This window comes from Oenanthe melanoleuca, chromosome 5 (genome assembly GCF_029582105.1).
Source record: "Oenanthe melanoleuca isolate GR-GAL-2019-014 chromosome 5, OMel1.0, whole genome shotgun sequence".
NCBI classification, from domain to species: Eukaryota; Metazoa; Chordata; class Aves; order Passeriformes; family Muscicapidae; genus Oenanthe; species Oenanthe melanoleuca.
This window is the reverse complement of record NC_079339.1, coordinates 50,476,081-50,501,071: the sequence shown is the minus strand read 5'-3', so window position 1 is coordinate 50,501,071 and position 24,991 is coordinate 50,476,081. Positions and strand designations below refer to the sequence as shown.

The window sequence follows — 24,991 nt, the reverse complement described above, 5'->3', positions numbered from 1 at the left end:
TATTTTTCCTGCCATTCCAACAGATAAGGAAATCTAAAGTTGCAAGGCCACAAAGGGGAAAAAAAAAAAAAAAAAAGTTTGTCTGCCTTCAATACAAGCCAAAATTTGGGAGTAACTGTTCTCTTCAGGGAGTTATTTAACACTCTTCAAAATTATGGAAGCTTTAATCATTAGTGAAATTCACCGGCTGTGTTAAAGTGCTCACTAATGTTTTCTTCCTCCTATTTTCAGTGTTCCAATAGCATAAATTAATAAGCAACAAATAAAACAGTCAAGTACAATATCAGTGCCTCTCCATATGAAAGATTTTTATTTAGCTTTAGGATATGCAATGTTTCCTTCCACTGAGTTTTTCCATTAATGGGACATGTGGGTTTCATTTGTATGGATTAAAAGAACCATAATAGTTTACCTCTTCAAAATCTTCCGTGTCTGTCTCAGAACTCACTAGAAATGCTGACCTACCAATATCAGCCTTTGTTTAACACACAGAATTTTGGGCTGGCAAACAACTGATTTTGAGCTCTAATAAGTGAAGAAATAGCAATTTTTCACATCTGTGAACTCAAGTTCACAAAAACAGTGAAGCATAGCTGAAGTGCAAGTTTTACTGAGTCTAGTTTACTGAGTCTGGGATTTTCAGCTCAAGAAGTTTTGCCTATTCTTTTGCCCAGTTGAACTGGTGTGTTTAATACACACATTGCCTCCGCAAAAGCCTTGTCTTTACTGTACAGCTACTCTTATTATACAAATAACAATACAGGTGTAAGTATTGTAATAATAATAAGAAAGCTGTAAGTTTCTGAGATAATAAAAAGCGGGATCGATGTAGTGAGAACATACTTTCCCTAAGCATGGGGAGATTGGGATAGGTAAAAAGGATGGCAACATTAACCTTAGCAAAGAACCTACAGGCTCTGCCAGCTCATGGAATAGACCTTGCCACTGTAAAGAGACTTACTAAAAGAGCTGTGAGTAAGAACCACCTCCTACAGAGGATTCCAGCCACGAGCATTTTTACAGTCAAATAATCACATCAGGCCCTTCCTTGGCCACTGCCACAGCAAGTTTTAGCCACAAGGAATAATATAAACTTACACCAAGGTATTTTAATTCAGAATGTGAACTTGTCATTTTCTGGTTTCTAGAACTGTCAATTTCTTTCAAGGGTGAAGGAAAAACAAAGCAGCACAGCGCTTAACCCTTTTTCTCATACTCTGGTAAAGCAAGGGAGAAACAAGAACTTTGTATCCTTCACCAGGTTAACAAAAAGATGATTAAGTCATTCAGTTTCTAAACTTATGCAATCACTGAGAATTCTCTCTTCACTTACAGGCCACACCATGCAATATTTTTTCACTCTTCTCTGACTATTTAACTCATGAGACCCAGACTAACATCTCACCACTGCCTTTTTCTACCTCTCTTTTCTCCGGCAGCTGCACATAAAAGGATTTCAGACCTTTTAAAGCTTTCCTAATTTCACTGCTCTTTGCAGCAGCTCACGTGTGGCTGAGAAGTGAAACAAAATGAAAAGCTTTCTCTGCCCCTCTGCATGGGGACAGAGGAACTTCCACATAAAATACTGGTGTAAGAATAAGCAATTACAGACAGACCTCAGCAAAACCCGAGGTATAGTAGAACAGTAAGTTTAAAAAAAGAAATACACACAAAGTCTGGTCTGTGTTATTTTCCCCAAAGATACAGTCAGAGCAGCACGAGCACTCCGCATTTTCCCACCCAGCTAACCTGAAGGTGAAAGCCTCCACAACTCCACAACAAAAAACTTTCAAGTTTTAGGATCTTTTGGTCAACCAGTCACTACAATTTTTAGTGAGAAACAGACATAGCATAGCATGTGCACTCTGATAACACTATTTCATAGATTTAACTTTTGACATTACCAGCAGGACAACTTTACAGCTTAAGTCAAAAGGTCTCAGTGCAGCATGTTAGGCTTATTTAGGGTTTTCTTTCTTAAAGAAGGAAACAAAAGAGATGTAAAAGAAGTTAATGTAGCTTTCAGCCTTTAGGACCAAGAAGAGATGACAAAATTAAGGGAACAACGTGGCATTGCAAAATGATTCCTGGTTAATTCCACAAGACAGGAAACAAACTCTTCCTTACACAAGCAGATGAAAGTTCACCCCAAACTTCTCAACTAAAAAGTTTATTTTTCAGAAACAGGAAAAAAAAAAAAAAACAAAAACAAAAAAAACAAAAAAAAAAAACAAAAACACCATAGGCGAGTAAAGGAGGATCTGATGTCCATTCAGGTCATCAGAAGACTGATCATTTACTTTGGGTGAACCTACCATGAGCTTGCCATATTACACTGTGTACTCAAACAGAATCACCTGCTGATCCCGTGTTAGGATACAGATTACTCAGAAAAAAAATTGTTTCTTCAGATCACACACTTCCCCCTCCCTTCCACTCCACACAGCACAGAAAGCAATAACCTTTGCATAGGTCACTCTATGTAAGTTTAAACCAGAACAATGTACATCTGAGTACATAACAGTGAGGAAGCAACTCACAATATTTTTCCCCCCTCCATCTATTATGTTAGAGAAATGAATTGCTCAAAAGAGCAATTCACCAGGGTGACTGTAAAGCCCAAGTATTGTGATACGTGGCTGATAAGTCAGTGTGATGCACGTTGTGTGCTACAGAAATGCAGCGTTTGACCTACAGATTGAAAACCAGTGTCAACTGCTGCCTAGCTAACAGCTCCCCCTTCCTCCCCCTCCTCCTCCCCCCTGTCCGCCCCCTTTTTCCTCCTGGTCAACCAAGAAATGGACCTCCCTTGTATATTATTTTGTCAAGAAAACGAGGGGGGGAAGGAGCGGGGGAAAATTATTCTGTAAATGAATACAAGTAATACTGAACTTAAAAAAGAAAATCCTCTTTGCACTACCCCCACCCTGAGACATTAACAGTTATGAACAGACAGATATATTTAATAATATAAAAGGCACCCAACATTAGTGCACAGTCTAAGGATGACCCACGACAAATCTTTTTCCTGAGTCCACACAATAGTAACTCTCAGGATTATTCGATAAGGAGACACTGTGGCTTTCCACACCATTCTTTTTGTTTTAGTGTGAAAGGTGCAGAGGATTCAATTAAGTTTGGGCTGGGCAAAGGGACAACTCCAAACGCTGGGATCTCCAGACAGAAGAAGGGTTTTCACCAGCTACAACCTCCACTTACAAAAGAACAATACTAAAAAAAAAAAAAAAAAAAAAAAAAAAAGCTTAGATTTCAAACTAAAGAGGTCAACAACCTGTCTTTCTATACACGGAGATACATCAGTACTACCGTGCTTCCAGCACCTGCCTTTCAGCACAGCCTCAATTCCTTTGTTTGCTCAAAATTTGCTTCCATACCACTTTAAATTAGCTTACAAAGAACCGCAGCAGAATAGCTGGAACGTGAAACAAATTTTTTTTTTGAGGACAGAGGAAACCAGCTTCTTAGGAAGAGAGAAAATTAAAATACAGATCTAAGTCACTTCTAAATACCTTCGGAAAAAATTGTAATTATAACTTGATGTCTTCTAGTTCCACCCCCTATGACTGAGACCACAGAAACACGAGTTCATGTGAGGATGGAACAAACAAAAAAAGAAGGAAAAAAAGAACTGGACAAAAAAACCCGAACAAAAGGAAAAAAAAAAAAAAAAAAAAAAAAAAAAGGAAAAAGAAAGAAAGAAGAAGAAGAAACAAAAACCCACCCAACTGCCATCTCCTGCCTCCTCCAGCCCTGCCAGCTTCCCTGTTCCTCCCTGCCTGCAAAGCGCCCTCTGGAAAGCATCGAGACTTCTTTTATCAACCGTGTGCGCTGGGGAAGGGGGAGGAGGGGGGTCCTTGTTCTCGCTCCGGGTGTTTGAGAGTGGAATTGAGGGGAGATCGTTTATGGACCCGATGAGCGGAACCGGGGTGGGGGGGAGGTGGAATACCCCTGCTCATCGGGAGGGGTCCAAAGCACTGGATGAGGGGGAGGACTTGCCCCCCTTAAAACATAATAGAGACTTACCGGGGTCGAAATCAGGGACCACCGCCTGGTACTGCGGCCCGACCCTCATTCCGCCGCCAGCTGAGGGAGGCAGAGGGAGAAGCGTTACCCGCGTGGGCCCCAGCGGCCCCTGTAACCCCCCCAAAAAACCGCACCCCGCACCCGCTCCTCACCGTGCTCCTCATCGCTGGACGACCCCGAGCTCCCCTCCTCCCAGGAGTTCACGCTGCTGGTGCCGTTGGGGGCGGCGGATAAACTTTTGCTGCCGCCGTTGTTGTTATTATTCGCCCCGGCGGCGTTCTGGTTCCTGCCCCGCCGTTTCCCCGAGACCTCCGGGCCCTTCTCGATCATGGCTGGCATTTAGGGGAGGAAGGGGAGGGGGGGGTGTGGAGAAGAAGGGAAAGGCGGGGGGGGGAGAAGATCAGAGTTTAAAAACTGCGGGGGGGGGGGCGGTGGGAGGCGCCAAGGGCGGGCGGGAGCCGGGGCGGGCCGGGCCGGTGCGCAGCGGCGGCGGCGCTGCTACATCCCCCACCGCGATCGCCCCGAACTTTGAGGCTCATCCCAGCCCTGCGCTGGGACTCCGCTCAACCTGCGCTGCTGCCCGCGGCCGGCCCCGCCTCCCCCCGCTCCTGCCCCTCGCCATTGGGTAAACCTACATTTTGGGAGGCCATCCCGCCCGCCCATTGGCCGGCGCCGCCTGTCCATCGCGGCGGCCCGGCGCTTCCGTTCGCTGGGCGCGGTGGGGGCGGACCGCGGGCCGTGTGTGTGCGGGCTCCGCGATCTCTCCGCCCAGCGATCCCCCTGCTCCGCGCCGCTCTGCTCCGAGCGGAGCCGGCGGGAGGCGGGGCTGCGCCCCCCGCCGGGGAGCCCCTCCCCGGCCGCTCCCCCGGCTCGGCCCCGGTTCCGCCGCTCCGCCGGGAGCTCGGACCCGGGAGGAGCGTGGCGAGGGACTACTTTCCCCCCCCCGTCCGCCTCCCCCGTGGCGGAAGGTTACGGCGCGGTTTGAATGGGATTCCATACAAAGCTCAGTTGCCCAGGGGTAGCTGAGCCCGGCAGGGTCGGGGTCTGTGCCGGCTGTGTTCGGGACGGCTCCCGCCGGCCAGAGTCCTCCGAGAGGATGGGGGTCCGAAGAGAGCAGGGGGACGGCCCGAGCGAAGCGGCGGCGAAGAGTGCGGGACAGCGGCGGGGGAGCGGCAGCAGCCAGCCGGGAGCGGCACCGCACGGACGGGCCCGTCAGCAGGGCGCTGCCCGCCGCCCCCGGGGCAGAGCCGCCCGCCGCGGCTCTCACACCGTGCCCCGCAGCCGCCCTCCCCCCGGGCGCCGCCCCAAGTCCCCTCGAGTAACTCCTGGCTCCCCCTTGGCCTCTTGTTCCCAGCCGGGGTCCGCCCCCAGGGCCCCCCGCTCCCCGCGTTCCCGGGCGCGCCCCGCTGCCCACGCGGCCCCCGGGGCGGAGCCGAGCCGAGCCCGGCCGCGTCCCACGCTCCGCGCCTTCCCCCCGCGACCCGGCAGCGGCAGCGGCGAACAAAAGCGGAGCGGCACCGCTCCCCTTCCCTTCCCTCGGCACACGAGGCTCCTGTCGGGATAACCCGCACGGCGTGGGGGAGAACTGCTGGGGGAAAACGGGGCGCCAGCCCTGCTGTAGCTAAAATGGGCAACCAAAGTATATCCAGACCGCACGCTGTTATTTACGACTCGAACTGTGCATCAGGCTGAGGCAGCACAATGCGCGGTCATGGAAAGCAGCTTGTGGGGTGTGTCTGCTATTTTCATTCAAATTAACTTCTGTAGCAAGTTTTTTTTTATTGGCCCGAGCAATTAAAAGTGCCATTTGACTAGCAGCGGTTATCTCGTATCAGCCAAACTGTCCCCAGCCACTCCCCGCCTCCCTCTGCCATTTTAATCCAAGAGAATTTGCACAGGGGGAGGGGGAAAGAGCTGCCGCGGGGAGCCATCGTCTCCAGCCCCGGCCTTACCCTTTCTATCTTGTGCCTAAGATTATCAACATTATTTCACTTCCAGGGAGTTGTGTGGAAAGAGTCCATAATATTCACGCACCATTTTTCTTCATTAAAATTAAAGAAAGAAATACCTTGTTGAGGTGTGTGGTAGTTTGCTCCAGCATACCGTGGTCTTTACAATATCTCTTTTCCCATCTTCACTCGGTATGTGTGTTGTGTGTACATACTGATATGCAGTCAGTTTCCTTTGTTTACACATACACGTACTTGCGAGTATTTATTCACCCCAGTTATTTACCACTGAAAAAATAAGCTTATTTTCACTACATAAAAATAAGTACATAAGAAAAAATAACTTTTTCTAGCTCACAAAGCTAAAATTTATGATGGTGGCTCTGGATCCCACATTCTTTGAAAATACCAGTTCTAAATTAGGGGAGTAATTAGTGATGCTCTTAAACCCCAGCACTGACAGCCACAAATATTTCCCATTGCAAAGTGTATTAGTTCTGTAGCAGTGAATACATTTTCATGATAGACAGGAATGCAAACATGGCTGAGTGTTCATTATCCTTCTTTGTATTCGAGGATTTCAACTCCAGAAATGCAAGGGCAGGAAGGGAACACCTGATCTTTCATTTTAAAATGAGCTTTGAAGGTCCCAGTAGTGAAGGTGAAAAAAAAAAAAAGACACACCCAAGACTTAGGCTGAAACATACCTGAACTTGAACTTGAACTTGAACCTGAGACCACAGATGACATTTGGAAACGTGTGTACAGCTTATGCTGAGACACACGTGTGCGCAGTTTTGCAAATCTGGGCCTAATTTTGGTCTTCCTCCACTTCCCCTTCCTCCCTCCCTCCTCCTCTCCTCATGACCATCACCCCTTAGGCCCCAGGATTAAAACCTTAAGTCAATCATCTAAATTATTTATAACACAATTCCCCTCATTTGAACTGTTGGAACACCATTTTCCACCGGCACTTCCCTGCAGTGTGCCTGTCCCACAGCCCTGCCAGGAGTGGGGTAGAGCAGCTCCATCCTGTCCGTGTGCCTGTCCCACAGCCCTGCCAGGAGTGGGGTAGAGCAGCTCCATCCTGTCACAGTGGCCTGGGAAGCAGCACATTCCCTGTGCCCAGTCCTTGGCAGTGCCCTGGGGGATGCCACCCCTGCCTGAGCCATGCCCAGGGCACGCTGTGCCCTCCTGCCCAGGCTGCTCCTTGACCCCAGCAGGTGATAAGCAGTGCCCAGAGCAGCAGCAGGTCCGTGCCTGCTCCCCTGGCTGCCAAGGGCTGTGAATGGCACTGTGCATGGCACTGTGCGTGTGTCTGTGTCCCCAGAGCAGGAAGTCCCGGCGTTGTTACCGTCACAGCCCCTTTGCACCTGTCACAGCTGCCGTCCCAGGCCAGCAACACCCTCTTCATTTTCCAGCCTTTCTGCAGAAATTCATGAGCCCTGAATGTAACATCTCTGATGCTGATGGAGCTTTTTGTTTCTAACCATTTGAGAAAATTCTTCCTGTTTGTTTTTGCTTTCTGGACAGTGGTGTTTGGTTTCTTTATGCTTAAGCTAAAGAAAACTCCTGAATTTTTTGAAGAAACAACAGATTTTGGTGTTGTTCTTGAGGGAAACTTTGAAAAATTATTTTCTGGCCATAAAGAAAACTCTTTGCAGAGTGTAGGCAAGTATGTACACAGACACTGTACACAAAATACAGAAGTGTTTCTTATTTTTTAGCGGCAACAGTGAATACACTTTATGCAGCTTCTAACTAATGCCAAAAGAACACCAAATTCTCCTCTGGCTCACAGCACTTGCTCTGGAGAAAACCTGTGTTAACACTTCATTATTTTTCAGTTCTGCAAAGTGGGACAGACAGGAGGAAACCATTTGGGCACTAAGAGAGCCTCTGGTAGGTACAGGGTCTTGTTTACCTGGATCAAAACTTCATTTAGACACATCAGGCCGTGATCCTACACATGACTGCATACACCTGTATGTCTTGCTCAGGCTCCTCAAGAGGAATTTCATGTATGATCTGCAGCAGACTGAGTTATGTAAAGCAGAGATGGTATTCTCCTAGCACCTGAGCTTGGCTGCAACTTCTGGACAACACTGTAATGTAGTGGTTAACCTGCTCACCAATTTAGATAGCAAAAACAGTGGAAAAAAAAGTCACTTATGAAGAGTGTCACTGTTGTGCATATACTGTGGCCTAACAGGTTGGACCAGCCAGGACTGTCATTTAAAAAAAAAAAGTCTTGAAATTTGTTTCTCCTTGTTAAGGGAAAAACACCTCTCCTTGCCAATTTTTAAATGAAAACTTTTCTCATTATCATTAACCCTGTCAGTCCCACAAGTAAAATACAGATTAAGTAGAAATCCAGCCAGGATGCCCAACAACTGAGTAGCTTTTATACCCTGTGTGAAAAGAAGAGTGTCTTCTGCCTCTTTCTTGGCCTCCTTCCTGCCTAGGTGAGTGTTTCAAGCCTTTTCCCAGGACAGCAGTGCTCATCGTGCATCCTTGGGGCTGCTAGTTCTTGCAACAAAGGGTTATGAGAGTTAAAACCCTTCCCATTAGCTGGAGTTGTAGAAAGCAGCTCTCTCACCTCCTTCATAATGTATTTTCCTTGAAAACAGACACACTAAAAATGCTTACCCCAGTGAGAATGTGCCTGTGTGTTTACACAAGTATATATGTATGGATGGATGGATATACATATAGCTGGCTACCAGTAGTAAAAGGACAATTAATCATGCTCTAGACTGATTGTTTTTAATACTGAAAGGCTATTAATCAGGAAAATGTTACCCTTTGAACAAGATGTTTATATACTATGGGTTGGTTTTTTTCCCCTGGTGCTAAGCTGTCTGCTAATGCAGAGAGGAAATCGGGATTATTATCTCTTACTTTAGAACTTCATGCTCCAAGTTTGACAACAATTATGACTGGAATTTGGAAGGAATGCACATGAGATGATGCCAGGTTCTCTTAGCTTTCAAGGAGACCTGGGTGTTCAACCTCCAAAACTCTGGAAGCATTTACGTGCCTAAAAAGACATAAACAGGCATGACATGCAAATTTCAAAAAGACCTCCTTTTGCTGAAAAAGAAAACTCAAGGGGAATCTAATTTCATTTTAATGTGACAAAAGACTTTTAAAACCAGTCCCTAAATCTCTTGCAGGCCTTTAGAAATTTGTCCTTGGAGCCTTTCAGCCTAAAAGTTGCTTTTAGAGAAGGAATAATATAGTAAATTTTAATCCAAACTTTTATTTCCCACTGGAGAGAATGGCTCATATCCTGTAGTGAGTGGGAGGCCAGCAGAAAAAATCGAGGGGGGAAAGAGTGGTGGGAGTGAGGGGGTGCAGGGCTGGGGCTGGATCATCAGGAAAAGGGCTGCTGGCAGCTGCAGAATGAGCATGGCAGAACAGGGCAACCCGAGGAAACACTGCCCTGGCCTGGAGCAGGGCTCCAGCCTGACCCAGAGGGGAACTGAGAGATGGCCCTGGGAGGAAGGAGAGGATGAGACTGAAATCCTGCACAGGTGGAGGCTGGCGATGCCAGGGAGAGCAGTGGGATGAGCACAAGACAATGTTGTGGGCAGAGCTGCAGAGAACACCCTGTCCATCCCCAGCAAAGTGTGGACACAGCCCCCAGTGGGTTTGTTTCAGCATTTGTGCTGGGAAATATTTCACAGCTTGTGAAGCTGATGGGAACAGGAGTCACCCATCTGTACATGCTACTGTGACCACCCCCTTTGCAGGGTTTTGGCTCCTTTTTGGCAGAGTACAGCTTTCCCTGCCACCCTATGTTGCTCTCACAGGGCTCCACTTCCTCCCTTTTCTCCTGGGGGCTCCTCTCAGTGAATTAAACTTGAAGCTGTTGAGGAGCCCTGTTCCCCCTGAGCTCCCTCCTGCCCAGCCAGCAGTGCTCCAGGGTTGGGCACCCTTGGCAGCAGCACCCAGAGCAGGCAGCCCCTCTCTGTCCCCCATCCTGAACCTCTGATCTGCCCTGGAGAAGGGCTCAGGAGGAGAAAATGGGAAATGACAGCAGTGAGAAGAGGTGAGACAGGCTCTGGTGGTATTAACCTCTCCACAGTTGGTGCCTTCTCCCATGAAACAAACCTTGAGTGAGGTGGGTCAGTCACCTTCCCCTCCCTGAGGAAGAGGCATGCAGCAAAATCAGAGTAGAAAGCTTCAGATAGCTGATGGGTTTGCTTCACTCAGTTCTGTGTTTAAGTAAATCTCATCTGTATCTGATGAGAAACACACTGTGTGAAGAGATTCATCACTCCTCAAGAAAACATATGGGGAAGAAATATTTCTTTTTAGGGAGCCACTTAATCGTAGGGATGATTGCAGTTAGCACAGCACTTAAACTGGGAATATACCACTCTCTTTTTATAAACTTCCATTTCACTTGTCTCTGGGGCAGCCAGTGAGCAGTTCTAATCTGTGAAGGGAGATGGAATTGCAGGGGACAGCTGCCATCATTTTTAGGGTGTTTGGGAGTCAAATAACATAGCTCTTCTCGCAGATTTTGAACAAGAAATGCAATCTCTTCGGAGAGCTCTTTGTTACAAGACCTAGTGGGAAAAGGATTGAGGTTTAACAGTAGATATCCATTGTAAGAGTTTTGCAAGGAACACAATCCCTTGCATTTCAGTGTTTAAATCAACCTTTTTTTTTTTTTTTTTTTTTTTTTTTTTAATTGACTGAGGGAAGAAGTTCTCCCCAGGAGCTCATGATGCAGTACTGTGGCATTACCTTCAAAGGACACTGCTCTGTCAAGAGTAACTAACTATGAGAAACATCACCCGGGTTCAGCAGGAAAACTCCTCTGTGCCAGCCCCTCCATGGTGGCAGCTTTCCAGTGGCCCATGTCACTGCAGTCCAGGGTGGGAGCAGAAAAGATTGCCCAGAGAGAGGTGTCCCACCTTTGGAACATGTCAGGCAGCCTTCCATGGAGACACGCTGGTGCCTGGGCTCTGAGCACAGCAAAGTCCCTCAGCCAGGTGGTCTCCTGCCTCCCTGGGAGTCCTCCATGTGGCTTGCTGTCTTGCTGCTATCCTGGTAATCCCAGCAATGGGGAAGAGAAGTCCAGCTGAGAGGCAGCTGCTTGCTCCTGAAACTGTACCAAAAAATCCCCGCATTGACTTTCTGCCAACACAGCCCCCTTTACTCCACCACTCAGCCCAATCTCTTCTCATGACTTAGGGGATCTTAGGGAAATGCAGCCAGGGCTATTCTTCAGGGCCTCTGAGTGCTGGCATTCCCATAGGAAAGGGAACTATTCAAACTAATCTGAAACTCCCTTCAAAACTCATCGTCATAGGTCCAAGCAAACCGTTGTAACAGAGTAAAAATATACAGGTGGGTATGTTCATACATGCATGTGAGAGTGAAGAAAATCATCCTTCTGACATATGTGGGGATCACTGCTGAAATCTCTGGAAATTCCCTTTGTTGTAAAACCAGGAGATGGCTCCGGCCCAGCTTCTGTGACCACACCCCTAAGGCAGCACAGCTCAAACAGAACTCTAGTGCCAGCTTTGGATTGTATGCTTTCTCTTCATTGAGCCCAAATATAATCTGGAAATCTCAAATGTTAGTGATCTCAGAGGGAGGAGAGAGAAATGCAGGTTAGTTCCTTACTGGTATTTGTGTCAAGAAAACCCTCAACACGTGAAAACCCAGGAAAAAAAAAATTAAAAATCAATGAAACCTCTATTTGGTGTCAAGTGAGGCACTTGAACCAAATCATGAACCAAAATAAAAAATTTTCTAAAAAGCCATGACCTAGTACCTGTTAAAATCACAATAAATTAAAGAAAAAGAAAAAGAAAAAAAAAAAAAAAAAAAAAAAAAAAAAAAAAGTTACATTCCTATCTGCCCCCAAGCTTTCCCCTTATTAAACATGGAACACACCAAATACAGATTCATTTCCCCTGTCCAGCAGGACTGAGCACAGGAGATGGATGGTCTTTCATTGGTACCCTCTTACAGCCACTGCCCCTCTGGGATTCCCCTGATGACACCAGAAACTCAGATATCAGACCAAGCCTTTATTCCGTGGTCTTCCTCTTCTCAGTTACATTGGTGTAAATCAAAGGTTTAAACTGATCCCAACCTGCTCGGTGGCACTGGAAGGCTCTGGATTAATATCAAGCAAAGGCATCTGTCTCCTGCTGTTTCTGTGCCTGTGGTATCAATAGTGATTTTGAAAATTATTATTTCTATACAGTCTATAATGACTTAGAAGGAACAGTTACAGCCTGTTGTGCAAATGTGAATAATACTTGCTTTTTAAAAATGTGGATTTTTCATATGACAGGAACTAATGGCCCTTTCAGAGCCGTTATGGTCTATCTTGTCAATTTGGTTTCTATTCATGCATGCTAAGTGAATTTTTATAGCTAAACTAGGAGTCCTTAAAAATGGGCCTTATACTGGAAATGCAGATGCGACTTACTGTGAGTTGTGCTAGGAGAGCATCCCTGCCCCTGGGGAGCCAGAGCCAGTAATCAGAATTCCCTTTTCCCCTGCACATAACAGGACTTGCAGGCACTCTTTCATCCACACTGAGAGGCAGGAAGGAGAGGCAGAATTAGCCCCTCATTACAATAATGCTTCTCACACTTTCTCCAGCTACTCTCTGCAGGCATTAGTAAAGGGGGCCTGGCTGCCAGAAATGCTGAAAACCTACATCTCCAGTTAAAAGAAACCAGAGAGCAGAGTGCTCAGTGGCTCTGAAAAATCAGAACCACAGAGCTTTAAACAAAAGCTTTTATGCTCTTAAAAATATAAATATATGGACTCACCTTAACTTTACTCTTACTGTGAGTACTTTGTGTATTTTCCAGACTATCTGATTTCTCTCACAGCTTCACTAAAAACTGTACTGCATACATACATCAATATATTTACCTGCCTGCTTCACAGCTGGAAAGAAAATGAAGCCATCTCAATCACCTTCACATTCAGCAATAGAAAAAAACTGATTTTTTTTCCTCACTCAATGCCAATTAAAATGTGAAATGTGGATAATCTGATCTCCACTAAATATTCCAATCCCCTCCATAGCACAGAGTGGATATAGCTCCATCCTCAGTGGCAACCTGAACCTTTTCTAAGACTGAAAAAGAACAGAGCCTGTACAGTCTTATTACTTATTTATTTAAAATGTTGTAGCCGTGCCTCCCTTCATCTCTTGGCTCCTCACCCAAAACCTGTGTAATGAGCAACATCACAGGACCAGACTACCAGCAGACACGACACCTCCACTAAAATGAATGCATTTATACTGATTTATGGCAGCCAAGAGCTGCCACAGCACATCCAGGGAATACCCACCTCTCCAGAAAAAAGGTACACCTCTGACAATGTCTTCCCAAGGTATTTCTCATAGATCACATGCCTTAGTGGAGCAGGAGCCATCCCCACCCCAGCTTCTGATCCTGTCTGCGTTGCTGTGCCGAGTGCTGAACTACCTTGTCCTGGTCACAGAGGCTCTCCCCTGGAAAGGCACGCAGCCAAACCTGGCATGAACCGATCACACATGTACAAAGGGGAATCTTGACAGCATCTGTGAACAGAGTTTAAGAGAAAGGAACAAAATAATACCACATATGTTAACAGATTGAAATGGTAGCTATGGTGACCATGGACAGACAAAGAACAAACCATTTTGACTGAATTCAGCCAATTCTTTCTGACAACAAACTGCAAGTATAAAGCAAACTTTTCAAAATCCCTAATGAAATCATTGTAACAAATCCATTCAGCTCTGTTTGGCTTGTTTGCTTTCTAAATTTCCATTGCAGCTATTACATTAAACCTATTAATCATTTATGTAGTGAGTGATTTCCACTGACTAAAAATGGGGATTTTCTCTCTGTAAAAAAAAAAAATTAAAAAAATGTAATTGATTGCATTTTCAAGGAAAAAAAATTAAAAGCAAGGAACAGTTATTGTAAAATGGCAGACATTCATAATTCAGGGCATTTTCTTGTGCATGAGAGAGTGTCTGGGTTTTGTAGAATACAGGCTTGTTTATAAAAGTTGGATTACTTTCCCTCTCCTGATATGCATCGTAGCTATGAAAAATGACTGTCCTGTTTATTGTGTATCACAGTGTCAAACGTCTCAGCATCTCTTTCCTGCAGTGTGCCACGGAGCTGGAGCTCTCCATTGAGGGCTGGCCAGTTGTGCCTAAGGGAATTGAGCTGAGGACAACGTGGGAGAGCACAGAGCTGAGCTATCGAGGAGCAGAAAAGCTGCCTACTAAGAGCCAGCACTGCAAATAGGCAGGCAGGAGATGGGGAGGATTACTCCAGTGCCAGCACAGCATACGGCTGCTCCCAGTGCTGTGCAGCTGCTCGCTTGCTTGCAAACTCCCCCCCAGGAGGCTGGCAGGGACCAGAGGAGCCCCCTCAGTGAATGTCACAATGGAGACTGCAGCACATCACCTGCTGTGCAGCATCCAGCACACCTTGATGGACACCCCTCTGTCTGCAGGTTTTAGTCTGGGGACTGTTCCAGCACACCTGACACAGGCAGAGCTTCCTCTCCACCCTGTCCCTGACACAAGCAGTGCTGCCTCTCCACCCTGTCCCTGCATCCAGCTGCGCTCACTGGGTAAAATTTCACAGCACAACACAAAATCTTACTTCTAACCTGTGGCAAAGCAGCTGTCATTTCCCTGGGTGAGGGCTTAATATTTAACTTGGTGTGCTTGGTCCCTTTGCAGACTGTACAGTTCCTAACAGCATGAATTTGCATTGTAGCTGAGCTTTTTGATGCTCCAGGAGCAGTGACTTCAGATTTCTGCAGTGCACAGACACTCTCAACTCTACTCTTGCATTTCCATCTGCACGAGCTCCTTGCTCTTTAAAGAACAAAACAAACCTGAAAAGCAAACTCGCAAGAAGTCCCCACCATTCAAACGCTGCTCTCTTTTATCTGTGTGCTGACGGAGGCTCTGGCTCAGCTTTTCTGCCAATTAAATTAAGCTCCCAGCGATGCCATCGCTGCCGGCGTGACGAAGGGCACTTTCACCGGCTGCCTCTGCCTCCAGCTCCCCGCACAGCAGAGCAGGACTAACTTTACAGCCCTTCATTTCTGCCTGGCCTGGCCCTTCTCTGTGCTCTCCACCCACACACTTGGCTTTGGCTCTTGCCAGCGCACAGGCAGGTCCTTGGGGACTGTGCTGGCTCCGTGCAGTCCCCCGAGAGCAGGGCTGAGCCAGGGCGAGCACATGTGCTCCTGTCCTTTGTACAGGGATGGCCGGCAATGGGCTTTCAGTCCTGCACAGCCTCACCTGCTCAAGGCCTTTGACACCTTAAGTGTGGCAAGGAGAACATAGAGGTGGGGGAGAGGGGAAAAATTAGCACATTTTCTTTCGGTATTGCCAGCAAACAGTAAAGAAAGAGTTCCTTTAATTTTATGTGCAGTAAACCCTCACTAGATGGCTCCTTACAGCAAGTAAATATGTTCCCCACAGAAGGAGCACTGATGTGGCACAGTCTGTGTGAGAGCAGGGATCGGGTGTTGCTAGCTGGGCTGTATGGCTGGCTGAGTGCTTTGCATGGAAAAGCAGGATATAACACGGGGCTGTGTGGGTGAGCAAGTGAGCACTCACACGAAGTACGAATGACACCACTCTGCCAGTCGTGAACTGTGAGTCACATGGGCACCGGTGTCTCAGGCACATCAAAAAAAATGCAACTTGCCCTTTTCTGTAGGTTTTTTTGTTAATTTGTTTCACATTCAACTTTCTAATTCAGAATGCAGAACTGGGCTGTGGTCAAGGGTACCAGTGGTGGGGATCCTGCAGCGGAAACAGCTGATCCCAGCAGCCAAGGTAACAGATGGCATTAAAGCTGAACCCCCTAATGTCATGTAATCACTCCTAAAAAAAATAAGCAACGCTTGCTTCTGAAATGCCCCTCCATTACCATCACGAGAACATGTTATTTATAATGTGTGTATTGGCAGGATGTTCTGGGCAGAAGAGCAAAAAGAAATGAGCTGTCATCTGCAGTTAACCTCTCATTCATACATCAGTGTGTGCATTCAGTGGTTCAAGGTTATGCAAGTTGATTGTGCCCTCATTAATGAGCAGTGTTAATTGATGTCTATCCTGCTTTGAGATAAACATGTATATTATGTGTTAAAAGCACTGCAGGCTGTGGAGGAGCTGTATGGTATACAAATGTATAGGGGCCCTGCATAGGGAGCTGCAGGGAGAGGTTGTGAAATGCTAGGACTGATTTAAATCCACCAGCGATTCCAGTCTGTGCAGCCCACGTCCGTGCAAGACAGCCTGGCGCTGGCTCCAGGGCCGAGTGACTTCTGCTGGCACAGCTCTGCCCCTGTGAGTGCCCCCGGCTCCCCACTCTGCTCTTGTTGCACCCCTGAGCACTCTGCCTACAGCCCACTTTTCAAGGTGAATTAGCACTGATTTTAGTTTTCCTTAAGCCCCGAGGCTGTAACCTCTGGCCATCAGCAGCTTATAAGTGGTTTAACCTCCAGTGCACCAGGGCAAAGAGACTCAGAGGAAGGTGGTGTCCATCTCCACATAAACTGCCCTGCTCAGGACTCAGAGGCAGGGCAGCCAGGTGGGCTCCTGCTCTCTGTGTCAGCAGCCCTTAGGGCTTTATCCAGCCTCTTTTCTCTCACATTTCCCTCTGCTCATGTGCTCAAAATGAGCTCAAGTACACAGACCCACGAATCTCACCTCTCCTGGTAAGGGACAGAAAACAAGGTTTGACATTGTGTCAAACTTGTATGTCATGAAAAGACCGTTTATTTTTTCCCTGAGAGCTGCTGAAAATCAGCACCAATAAATACCCTGAGCCAGGTCATAATCAACACACAATATTGATGCAAATATTACTTAAATTAGAGAATTATGGCAATTACATTAAATAATCAACTGGAATATTGTAAGTGCTCAAAAGAATTGAGTTACATGTCTCATAAGCAAGCACAAGCCGTTCCAGGCCAATGCAAGAATTTACCAATAAAATAATATTTGATCATCTAATTAATGGAGCTGTTATCTCCCCATAACAAGCGGGGGCTTAGAGCTTTTAGGCTGTTAAACACTGTCTCAATGTTTAAAAGCAAGTAGCACCCATCCTTTTTCCTTTTCTCAGTAGCATTCCCTTGAAATGTGCTTGTTTACTTCAGGCCTTGAAGGCCGGATTAAGAGTGAAGATTGTTTGCTTTAAATTATACACACAAATTTTATTGTTATTCCTTTTGCCACTAACAAGCTATTTAATAAATGTCAAAGTGGCAGAGCTCACCAACTGCAAAAGTGAAAGGGTCAAATCTGTGAATCCAGAAATAATACTGAGATTTTCCTTTCTTTTCGTGAAATGTACTTGCAGCACACAGCGTTGAAGTGCTTCCAACTTTCATAGCAACAAGGAGAAGCAGCTCATGAGTCAGCCCAAAGAGGAAATATGTCATTAGCCAGCGAGTATGCAAAACCATCAAGGTGTCTCTGGCATCCAGGGAGGAATTTTTATAATATTCGTTGTAGTCAGCAGTTTATTGCCAGAGCTGTGGGTGTGGGCAGGTATCGCAGTGGCTGAGGCTGTGATTGCCCCCAGCATCACTGAGCATTTCACTCCATGGCTCTCATGCTCCTCCTTTTCATGACAGGAAACAGATGAGACATATTTATTTTTGATAACTGCTGGAAAGACCCCACTAAGTCCTTGTGGTTGTGCCTTGAGTTCCCCTTCATCCTTCATATCGTGCTCACCGCACCAAGGAAGGGGTAGGGCTCTTATCTCAGCTTTCTGCAGTGCCAGCCCTTCTGTAACTGAATGAAAACAAACACAAAGGAAAAAAAAAATCAGCTTCCTACACTTTCTTGCCTGTGTAAATTATGCATCACACTCATTATAGGAAAAAGGAAGACGCAGATTTGGAAATCAGTTGTGAGTTTCTCCATATTTCTTAAAATTATGCAAGTGTTACAGCTGCATACACAGGGGACTTTCTTTTTTTCATGCAGCTTTACACCAAAATAAAGGCCTCAGTTGTTCTAGTTGGTGATTAGGCTCAATATTATGCCTCTGGGAATGGGAAGCATGGGGACTCAGAGGAACAGAAAACTTAATGAATTCTTTATTTGAAGAAGAAAAAAAATTTCAAAATGTTTTCCAGAGCTCACAGGAGAGACTTGGAGGCTCTTCCCTCTTCAGGAAAATGCAGCCCTTCCAGGTGAAAAAATTAACCCTCGTCTGCTCTCAGCTGTCCCTCACCAAAGGTTTCCTTGCCCTCAGAGCCCAAGCTGAGCTGCAGTGCACAAATTCTCACACTGGCTAAAATGAAGTCACTGACCCTTTTACTTGATCTTTTTACTAATATGGCTCATACTAGCTTGTCTCCCTGCAGGACTTGGGAGTCAGAGTGGGATGACTCAGAAACCAATCTTTTGTTGCACAACAAACTTGAGGAATACAACCACTGAATTTGCATATTCTCACTTTGGAGGGGGCCTGCAAGTGGTCTATGAACCAGGATTAGGAGGCCCCTGATTTGAACAGGTTCCTGCATCCAGGTCTGACCCAAGAACATCAGACCTCAAAATGGAAAGCACTGCACCACAGGACAAAGGCACAGCAACCCTGCTCAGCAGGAGCAAGTGGGACATATCCTTCTCTGGAAAAACCTTTGGGTATTGGGGGCTTTCCTGATGCTGATATGGGTTGGTTTGGGTTTTTTTCAAATTTGAATATTTTATGTAATGGAATAAATAACAACAAACCCCCATCTCAGGATTGCTTGCAGAGCAACTGGGCAGCTGGCAGAGCATCAGTGAGGCAGGGCAGCAAATCCCCACTGCCACCCTGAGGCAGAGCCTCCTGGTGCTGCTGGGTCTGTGACAACACCAGACAGGCCACAAACCATGACAGTGGGGCCATAGGCCAGCACTGGAGCCTCAGCTCCCAACAGTCCCATTAAGAAATGCCCTGCATCCCAGGACTGGCACAGCTGCTGCTGGGACACAGCACTGCAGCACTGAGGTGACAGGGCCACCCATGGGCACCTGCTGAAGGCGACCCTACTGCCAGCCCTGTCTGCACCAGGGGGTGAAGACACAATGGTAAATGCTGCCCACTGTCCTATTCATCCCAGATCAGATGACCCTAAATCAATGAGCTGTGCCTGATGCTTCTGAGTGCACTCAAGCCTGCACATAAAAGAGGACTGGCAAAATAATCATGTTGCAAAATGCTGAGAATAGTAGAAGTGGTCACCCAGTGTATCCAGGCTGCTAAGAAAGCTCTTTTGATTAAATCAAACACAGAGCACAAGAAAAATGCTCACATCATACATGATGGTGTCTCCTGGGCTGCCTTATACTGAGATGAAAAAGAAAAAATTACCCATGCAAAGCCCACATCGTCCATAATCTGCAATGCATTTGGACAGAGGGAGGCCAGCCTTAACTCAAACCATGTGTGTTTGGCTTTAAAACCAGCATCAGCAGGACTCAGCCAGCCTGTGTGCCATCCTGCCTGCCCTGGATTCCCTGCTTCTCTCTCATATTCAGCATTTCTTTCCATGCTCACAGCTGAATCACTCTTTCATCAGCAGCATCACCATGGGCAGTGTTCCTTCTCCAGGGCAAGCAAATGGCAAGACCCCCAATCCTGCTCTGCTCAAGCCATCAGCAGTGTAGGATCTTTTCTAGGATATTGTGTCAGACTCCTACAGGACCCTGTGCAACTTTTTTTTTTTTTTTTAATCCCAAATTAAAACTTAAGCTTCAAAGGCATAGATCTAAGGAGGGAAAGAGGGGGGGGGGGTCTCTTCATGCAGACACTGTATTTCCTGGAACAGATCCTTTAATTTTGTGGTGAGCCAGAGTTGAAGACATTTGTATTCAAATCCTTATTTAGGCTCTAATGCTCTTTAGTATTGGATATAGGGATTTTAGACTGGAAATGGCACTTTTGACTTTACTATCACCCCAAACAGACAATCACATTTTAAGCTGCTATTTCTTTTCCAGCCTTCTTATGCTGCTCCCCACACTCTCCCAGAAACTGTAATTATTCTGCCACATCTATTTGACTAATAAAATGTATTTTGTTCTATGTTCTTTCCCCCATTTTCTTCATAAGTCTTACACCATCAAATAAAATCAAAGTTTTCATTTATAAAGTGGTTATCAGCAGCTCAGCTTTTACTTACAGTTCTTTGAACAGGCTACGGGGATGCTAGATGGGTAGAAATGTAATGTGGTAGCATATACTGTGGAGTTACCTCCAAGCATCATTTCTTATTGTCCCACAATATCTTCTCCTTTTAGGGAGAGTTTAGTCCTACAGATGATAACAGTACTGGTTCTAATAATTTTGCTGGATGTTAAAAAATGACATGATCTAGTTGATGTTCATGTCACTCTTGCCAGCTCACCTCAGTGTTTGCAATCCTGCCTGAACACGACAGGATTTGTGATCTCCATGGGTCCTTGCAGAACAGCTCTCACTCAGGGATCTCTCATACATTGTGCTTTGTATGCTGGCTAAAATCCACAGGGATGGACATCACTGGGCTGGTGCTGAGGCAAGACCACCATGTCTCTCTAAAAGCACAGTGACTGAAACTCCCTCTGGAGGATTGAACACATTTAAAATCTCACCTATGCCCAAAAAAATATACACATTATCTTGAATATACACAAAAGATTTGTTTGAATCTCAGCTCATTCCCAGATTTGCTTATCTCTTTTGCACTGGTGGTTTAGGAGCAGCAGCTTTTGTAGCTGTCCAGCAAAGGATTCATTCTCAAGTGTCCCTTGTGTGCAGCTGTGGGTGTGATGTCCATAGAGTGCCATGCAGTTCCTCCACTCTCAAATGTGCAGGTGTTTTCCTCAAATGTTCACACCTAAGCTGGGATACATGGCCAGAGCCTTCCACTCACTAACACTTAGTTCCCAGGCCTGAGGCCTGGGAGAGTTTTGTATCATAGGCTGGTATTGCTCCTGCACTTAAAAAAAAAATCCCACATTAAGGATGAGCTTGAAATTTTATGTACATTCCCTTTGCAGAAGACAGACTCAAAAAAAATTGTGGAAGGGGGGTGGAAATCAAATGTCATTCCCAAAAGGCAACAAGACATCCATTTATATAGTCTCACATTCCCTCATCTAAAATCAATAACACCCCCAAATAAATAAGAGAGGCACACCCATTCAGTAGATCTGGGGAATACTGCAAAAAAAGTAGTTAGGAATATTATTTCATACACTCAGCATATGGATGTGCATTGCTCTGGGAGCAGCTTTCCATGAGTACTCCAGCTAACAAGCTTGCTGCAGAGAAATCTTTGAGCAGCAAATTTTAAAAGAAGACTCGTAAAATATTTCCCAGAAGACAACTTGGAATAACTAATCATAAAAAACTCCACACTGGACAGCTAATTTAGGAGTTCTGATCATCCTTTCAGTAGCTGGAAATACAACACTTGATGTGCTTGTCCAGTCAGAACAGATGTGTGTGACTCAGAGCCACCCGCTCGGGAAGTTATCGCTCACCCTGTACTCAAAGGCAGAGCTGGCTCACACAAAAGTCACAAGTGAGAATGAATGTGAGAGTGTGTGTGTGTGTTTGTGTCAGGGGCTTCCCTCCAGCACATTATTTACTGTGAATTACTTAGGCAGCCCTAGATTTTATTTGATAATTTTTCCCTTGATGTGCTCCATATAAAGGCAATGTTAGCATTAACCAAAGCTAATCCACGGCGCAGTTGGGAAGGGGATTATTTTGCCAATGATTGGTTTCTTTAAACACGGACTTGTGATCAAAGCAATATGGTTCTGATTTTTTCCTCTCTTTTTTAGCTTTGTAGTATGGTTCTCCTTAATAGTAAGTTACTGCTATAAGCGTGCTGTGAATTTCCAATATAGCAAAGCTTTAATAATTTGCAGCCATAATTGTTCCTGCTTCAGTCTCCAATTCAATTTGGTGTGGAATTCCCAACACAAAGCTTAACTCAATGGTATCTGTGTGAGACAGACTATGAAACTAGTCTGGTATAATGGACTTCATTAGGGGTAGGCAAATTATTTTCATCTGTAATCTATTTTAAATGGAAAAAAGGGCTTTTGAATAAATATTTTTCCTTCAGAAGTTATTAATTTCTGTGGGGAAAAGAGGCATGGTTATTGTTGCTTATTTTTTCCTTTGTTTTCGTAAAAGGTTTGAAAATTATTTTCTGGTTGAATTATTTCTTTGGTTGAAATAACAAATATTTAAGCCAGGGGTGGAAACATCATCTTTTTATTTTATTGAAGAGTCAAACTGTGCAAGGAGCTTTTGCTTCTTTGCCTGGCCATCTGTAACCTCTAGTCATGCTAAAATCCAAGCTCATGGACTGACATAACAAGCATCACCCATCTCCAGACCTCAGTGGCCATTTCTCTGCCTGTGTATAGGTTTAGCAGCCTCAAACCATTTTTTACTCCAGCCTGAAAGTAGCAAACTGTGAGATTTTAGCACAGATATCTCTTTTTGAGAGGGAGAATGTGTTAGCACAAGACCATTAACCCTAACCTGAACATGCACTGACTAATAACAGGTTAGTGGAAAGTCTTATTCAAGCTCTGCACATGGCAGTAAATTACTCCCTTGATGAATAAAAGCCTTTACTTAGTATTTAGCATCAGAGTAAGAAGCCTCTTCGGCCTGTTCCTAACAGAGATGTTACAGTTAATTTAGTGTAAAATTATCACCTGCTGTACAATAAAACAACAAACTGCAGTCAAATAATCTCTTAATAAATGAAAATGTGTAATAAACTGTGTCAGCACCACAGAGACTTGGCAAGGCTGAATACCCTAAAGGTACCAATCCAAACAAATTCACCATACAATATATGGCCTATGTCATTTCTGGTTCTTATCAGAGATGATTCATCTGGGAATCCTTGGCACTAAGTTTTACCTCTAAAGGCCAGGCAGTTATTACAATGATATAATTTCTGCCACATTAATTAAATATAATGCCTGTTAGCCTCTTTATAGGGGTCTATAAATTTGTTGTAAACATATGCTGTAGATGGGCATATGTGATCTACAAATGTAATAAACGTTCAGTCAGCTTCCTCTCCTTGCAGAGCTGGGAGAGGTCAGATGATCACAGTGCCAGAAAGACGACAGATACCCAAAGGTAAACCTAATCTTGCTTCTGTCACACATTATGATAAATATATATATATACACATATTCATAAACAGAGACCTGTGTCTCTGCCAGAGAGGGAGGCAGCACGAGTACAGGGAGCGTGAGTCGGTGGCAGCAGGCAGGACATGCCACTGCTCTCACTGCCTGCAAGCTGCCAGATCCAGTGCTGGTGAACAGGGATAATAAAGGCCCTCCAAGCCAGTGCAGTTCAGCACAGTCCTTCTGTGGCCTCTTCCAACTACAGGAGACCTATGGTTATGTTAAATTGCCTAAAGTTTGTATTTACTGGAGATTCAAATGCTCGCTTTTCCCAGTATGAAGAAGAAATAAGAGGGGAAACCAAAGAGAAAAGCAAAGCCAAGAGAACAAAAGCTAGGTAACACTTTTTGCAGTCAGACAGATCCAGACTTTGAGCAGCATCAGCAGATTTTCTGAGGCATCACGTGAGAAAGCTGAGGAAGATAATCTCCATTCCTATGCTCCCCTGGGAAGAGGAAAGCAGAGTGCCCAGTGGGCATTGCTTGCCTTGAAGTCTATCTATTTGAAAACTGTAAAGAGACATTGGAGGATTGGCCTTTCTCTGCCCCACTCCACGCTGGCTGCTTTAGCAAGCGCTGGGACCTGGTCCCCCCAGCCACACAAGGTTTTTGCAGGTGTGTGGAGCAGGTTGTCCCTCCTGGAGCTGGCACAGGTCTCCAGAGCTGCTGGCTCCCAGCTTCTGCTCTTTGAGGGAGCCCCAGGGTGGTCTGCAGCACAGGCCATTCACACTGTCACGCTGTACTTAGTCTTGTTTTGTTTCACATAGCTCACAAGGCAAGAGCAAGGGACAGCTGGTGACAGCTGAAACCAATGGAGGGTCAGGGCAGGACAAAGCAGGATGCAGCTACCTAGAAGAAATTTTAAATAAGCATCACCATCAGGAGCCCTTTCATCTTTCCAGAAATATTAGTCAAATTGTGAAAAACTGCGAAATTACTTTTGTTTGTGTGCTGTGTCTCCTATGTAGGCATTTCTGATCACATTCCCACTAACACAGCAAACCTCACCTCTTACAGTAGAGTCCAACAAGAATAATGGCTTCACTTGAGAGAACTTGGGAGCTGCCTAACATCCCATGCTAGCCCTCTGACGGGCTGCCCCTGGTGCAGATCAGCAGTATTGGATAATCCTTTATGTTAAGCATCCATCTGCTACTGCTTTTATAATGCAATCTTCACTGGTACAAATAACCCTGGTCCATCAATACTTCCAACCAGAGCCTGGTACCATGGGCAGCAGGAATGACCTCTCAAGTCTCCTGGTTCACATCTATCTTCCAAGCTGTTGCTTGTGTCTTTACACAGGTAATTGTGCCTCAAAACTCCTTAGGTCCCCACTCCTCCAAGGTGACTTCTGCAGAAGAGCAGTGAAACAATTTCTCTCAGGCTTTCAGGATGGGGAAAGAAGATGTCCTGATGCATAAATTTGGCTGGGCATCTTGAGGCAAAACATCATAATTCCAGCCCCTACCTCCAGAGGATGGCCAGTGTGTCTTTTTCCATCCAAGTTCCTGGCTGGAAGGTTGACAGGACACTGCTGGAGACCCCTAAGAGGTTTGTATGCTGCTACAGGGCTGGGTGCAACCTCTCTGTGGGTGTGAGTGGGAAAGAAGGTTCAGGAGCCTATGGGGTAATCCCCCACCTGTTCTATGCCTGTTTTACAAAGACAGGACCACACAACCCACGGCAGAAGTTAGGCTTCTGACTTCCATGAGTCAGAAACTTTCAAAAATGGGCAGCCCAGGCACATTTCTGCT

The 24,991-nt window shown here is 45.7% G+C and overlaps 1 protein-coding gene and 1 long non-coding RNA gene across 8 annotated transcripts in view; both read right to left on the bottom strand.

Moving 5' to 3' along the window:
- The window catches only part of RCOR1 (REST corepressor 1), an 83,040-nt gene extending 78,392 nt beyond the window's left edge, over positions 1 to 4,648 (bottom strand). The window contains exons 1-2 of the mRNA XM_056493570.1: positions 4,197 to 4,648; positions 4,045 to 4,104 (exon numbers count right to left, since the gene is read on the bottom strand). Coding sequence (XP_056349545.1) covers positions 4,045 to 4,104; positions 4,197 to 4,383 — 247 coding nt within the window. The 5' untranslated portion in view covers positions 4,384 to 4,648. The remainder of the gene's footprint in view (positions 1 to 4,044; positions 4,105 to 4,196) is intronic.
- A 5,267-nt stretch (positions 4,649 to 9,915) lies between these two features.
- The window catches only part of LOC130254222 (uncharacterized), a 49,929-nt gene continuing 34,853 nt past the window's right edge, over positions 9,916 to 24,991 (bottom strand). For 3 of the 7 annotated variants that reach the window (XR_008840655.1, XR_008840652.1, XR_008840654.1), the window contains 4 exons: positions 20,430 to 20,625; positions 17,297 to 17,820; positions 13,338 to 13,569; positions 9,916 to 11,109 (listed from right to left, as the gene is read on the bottom strand). This is a non-coding gene — a long non-coding RNA (uncharacterized LOC130254222). Of the gene's footprint in view, positions 11,110 to 12,037; positions 12,185 to 13,337; positions 13,570 to 17,296; positions 17,821 to 20,429; positions 20,626 to 24,991 lie in introns of those variants that run through there. The other 4 variants (XR_008840653.1, XR_008840656.1, XR_008840658.1 and 1 more) reach the window with 2 other exon arrangements.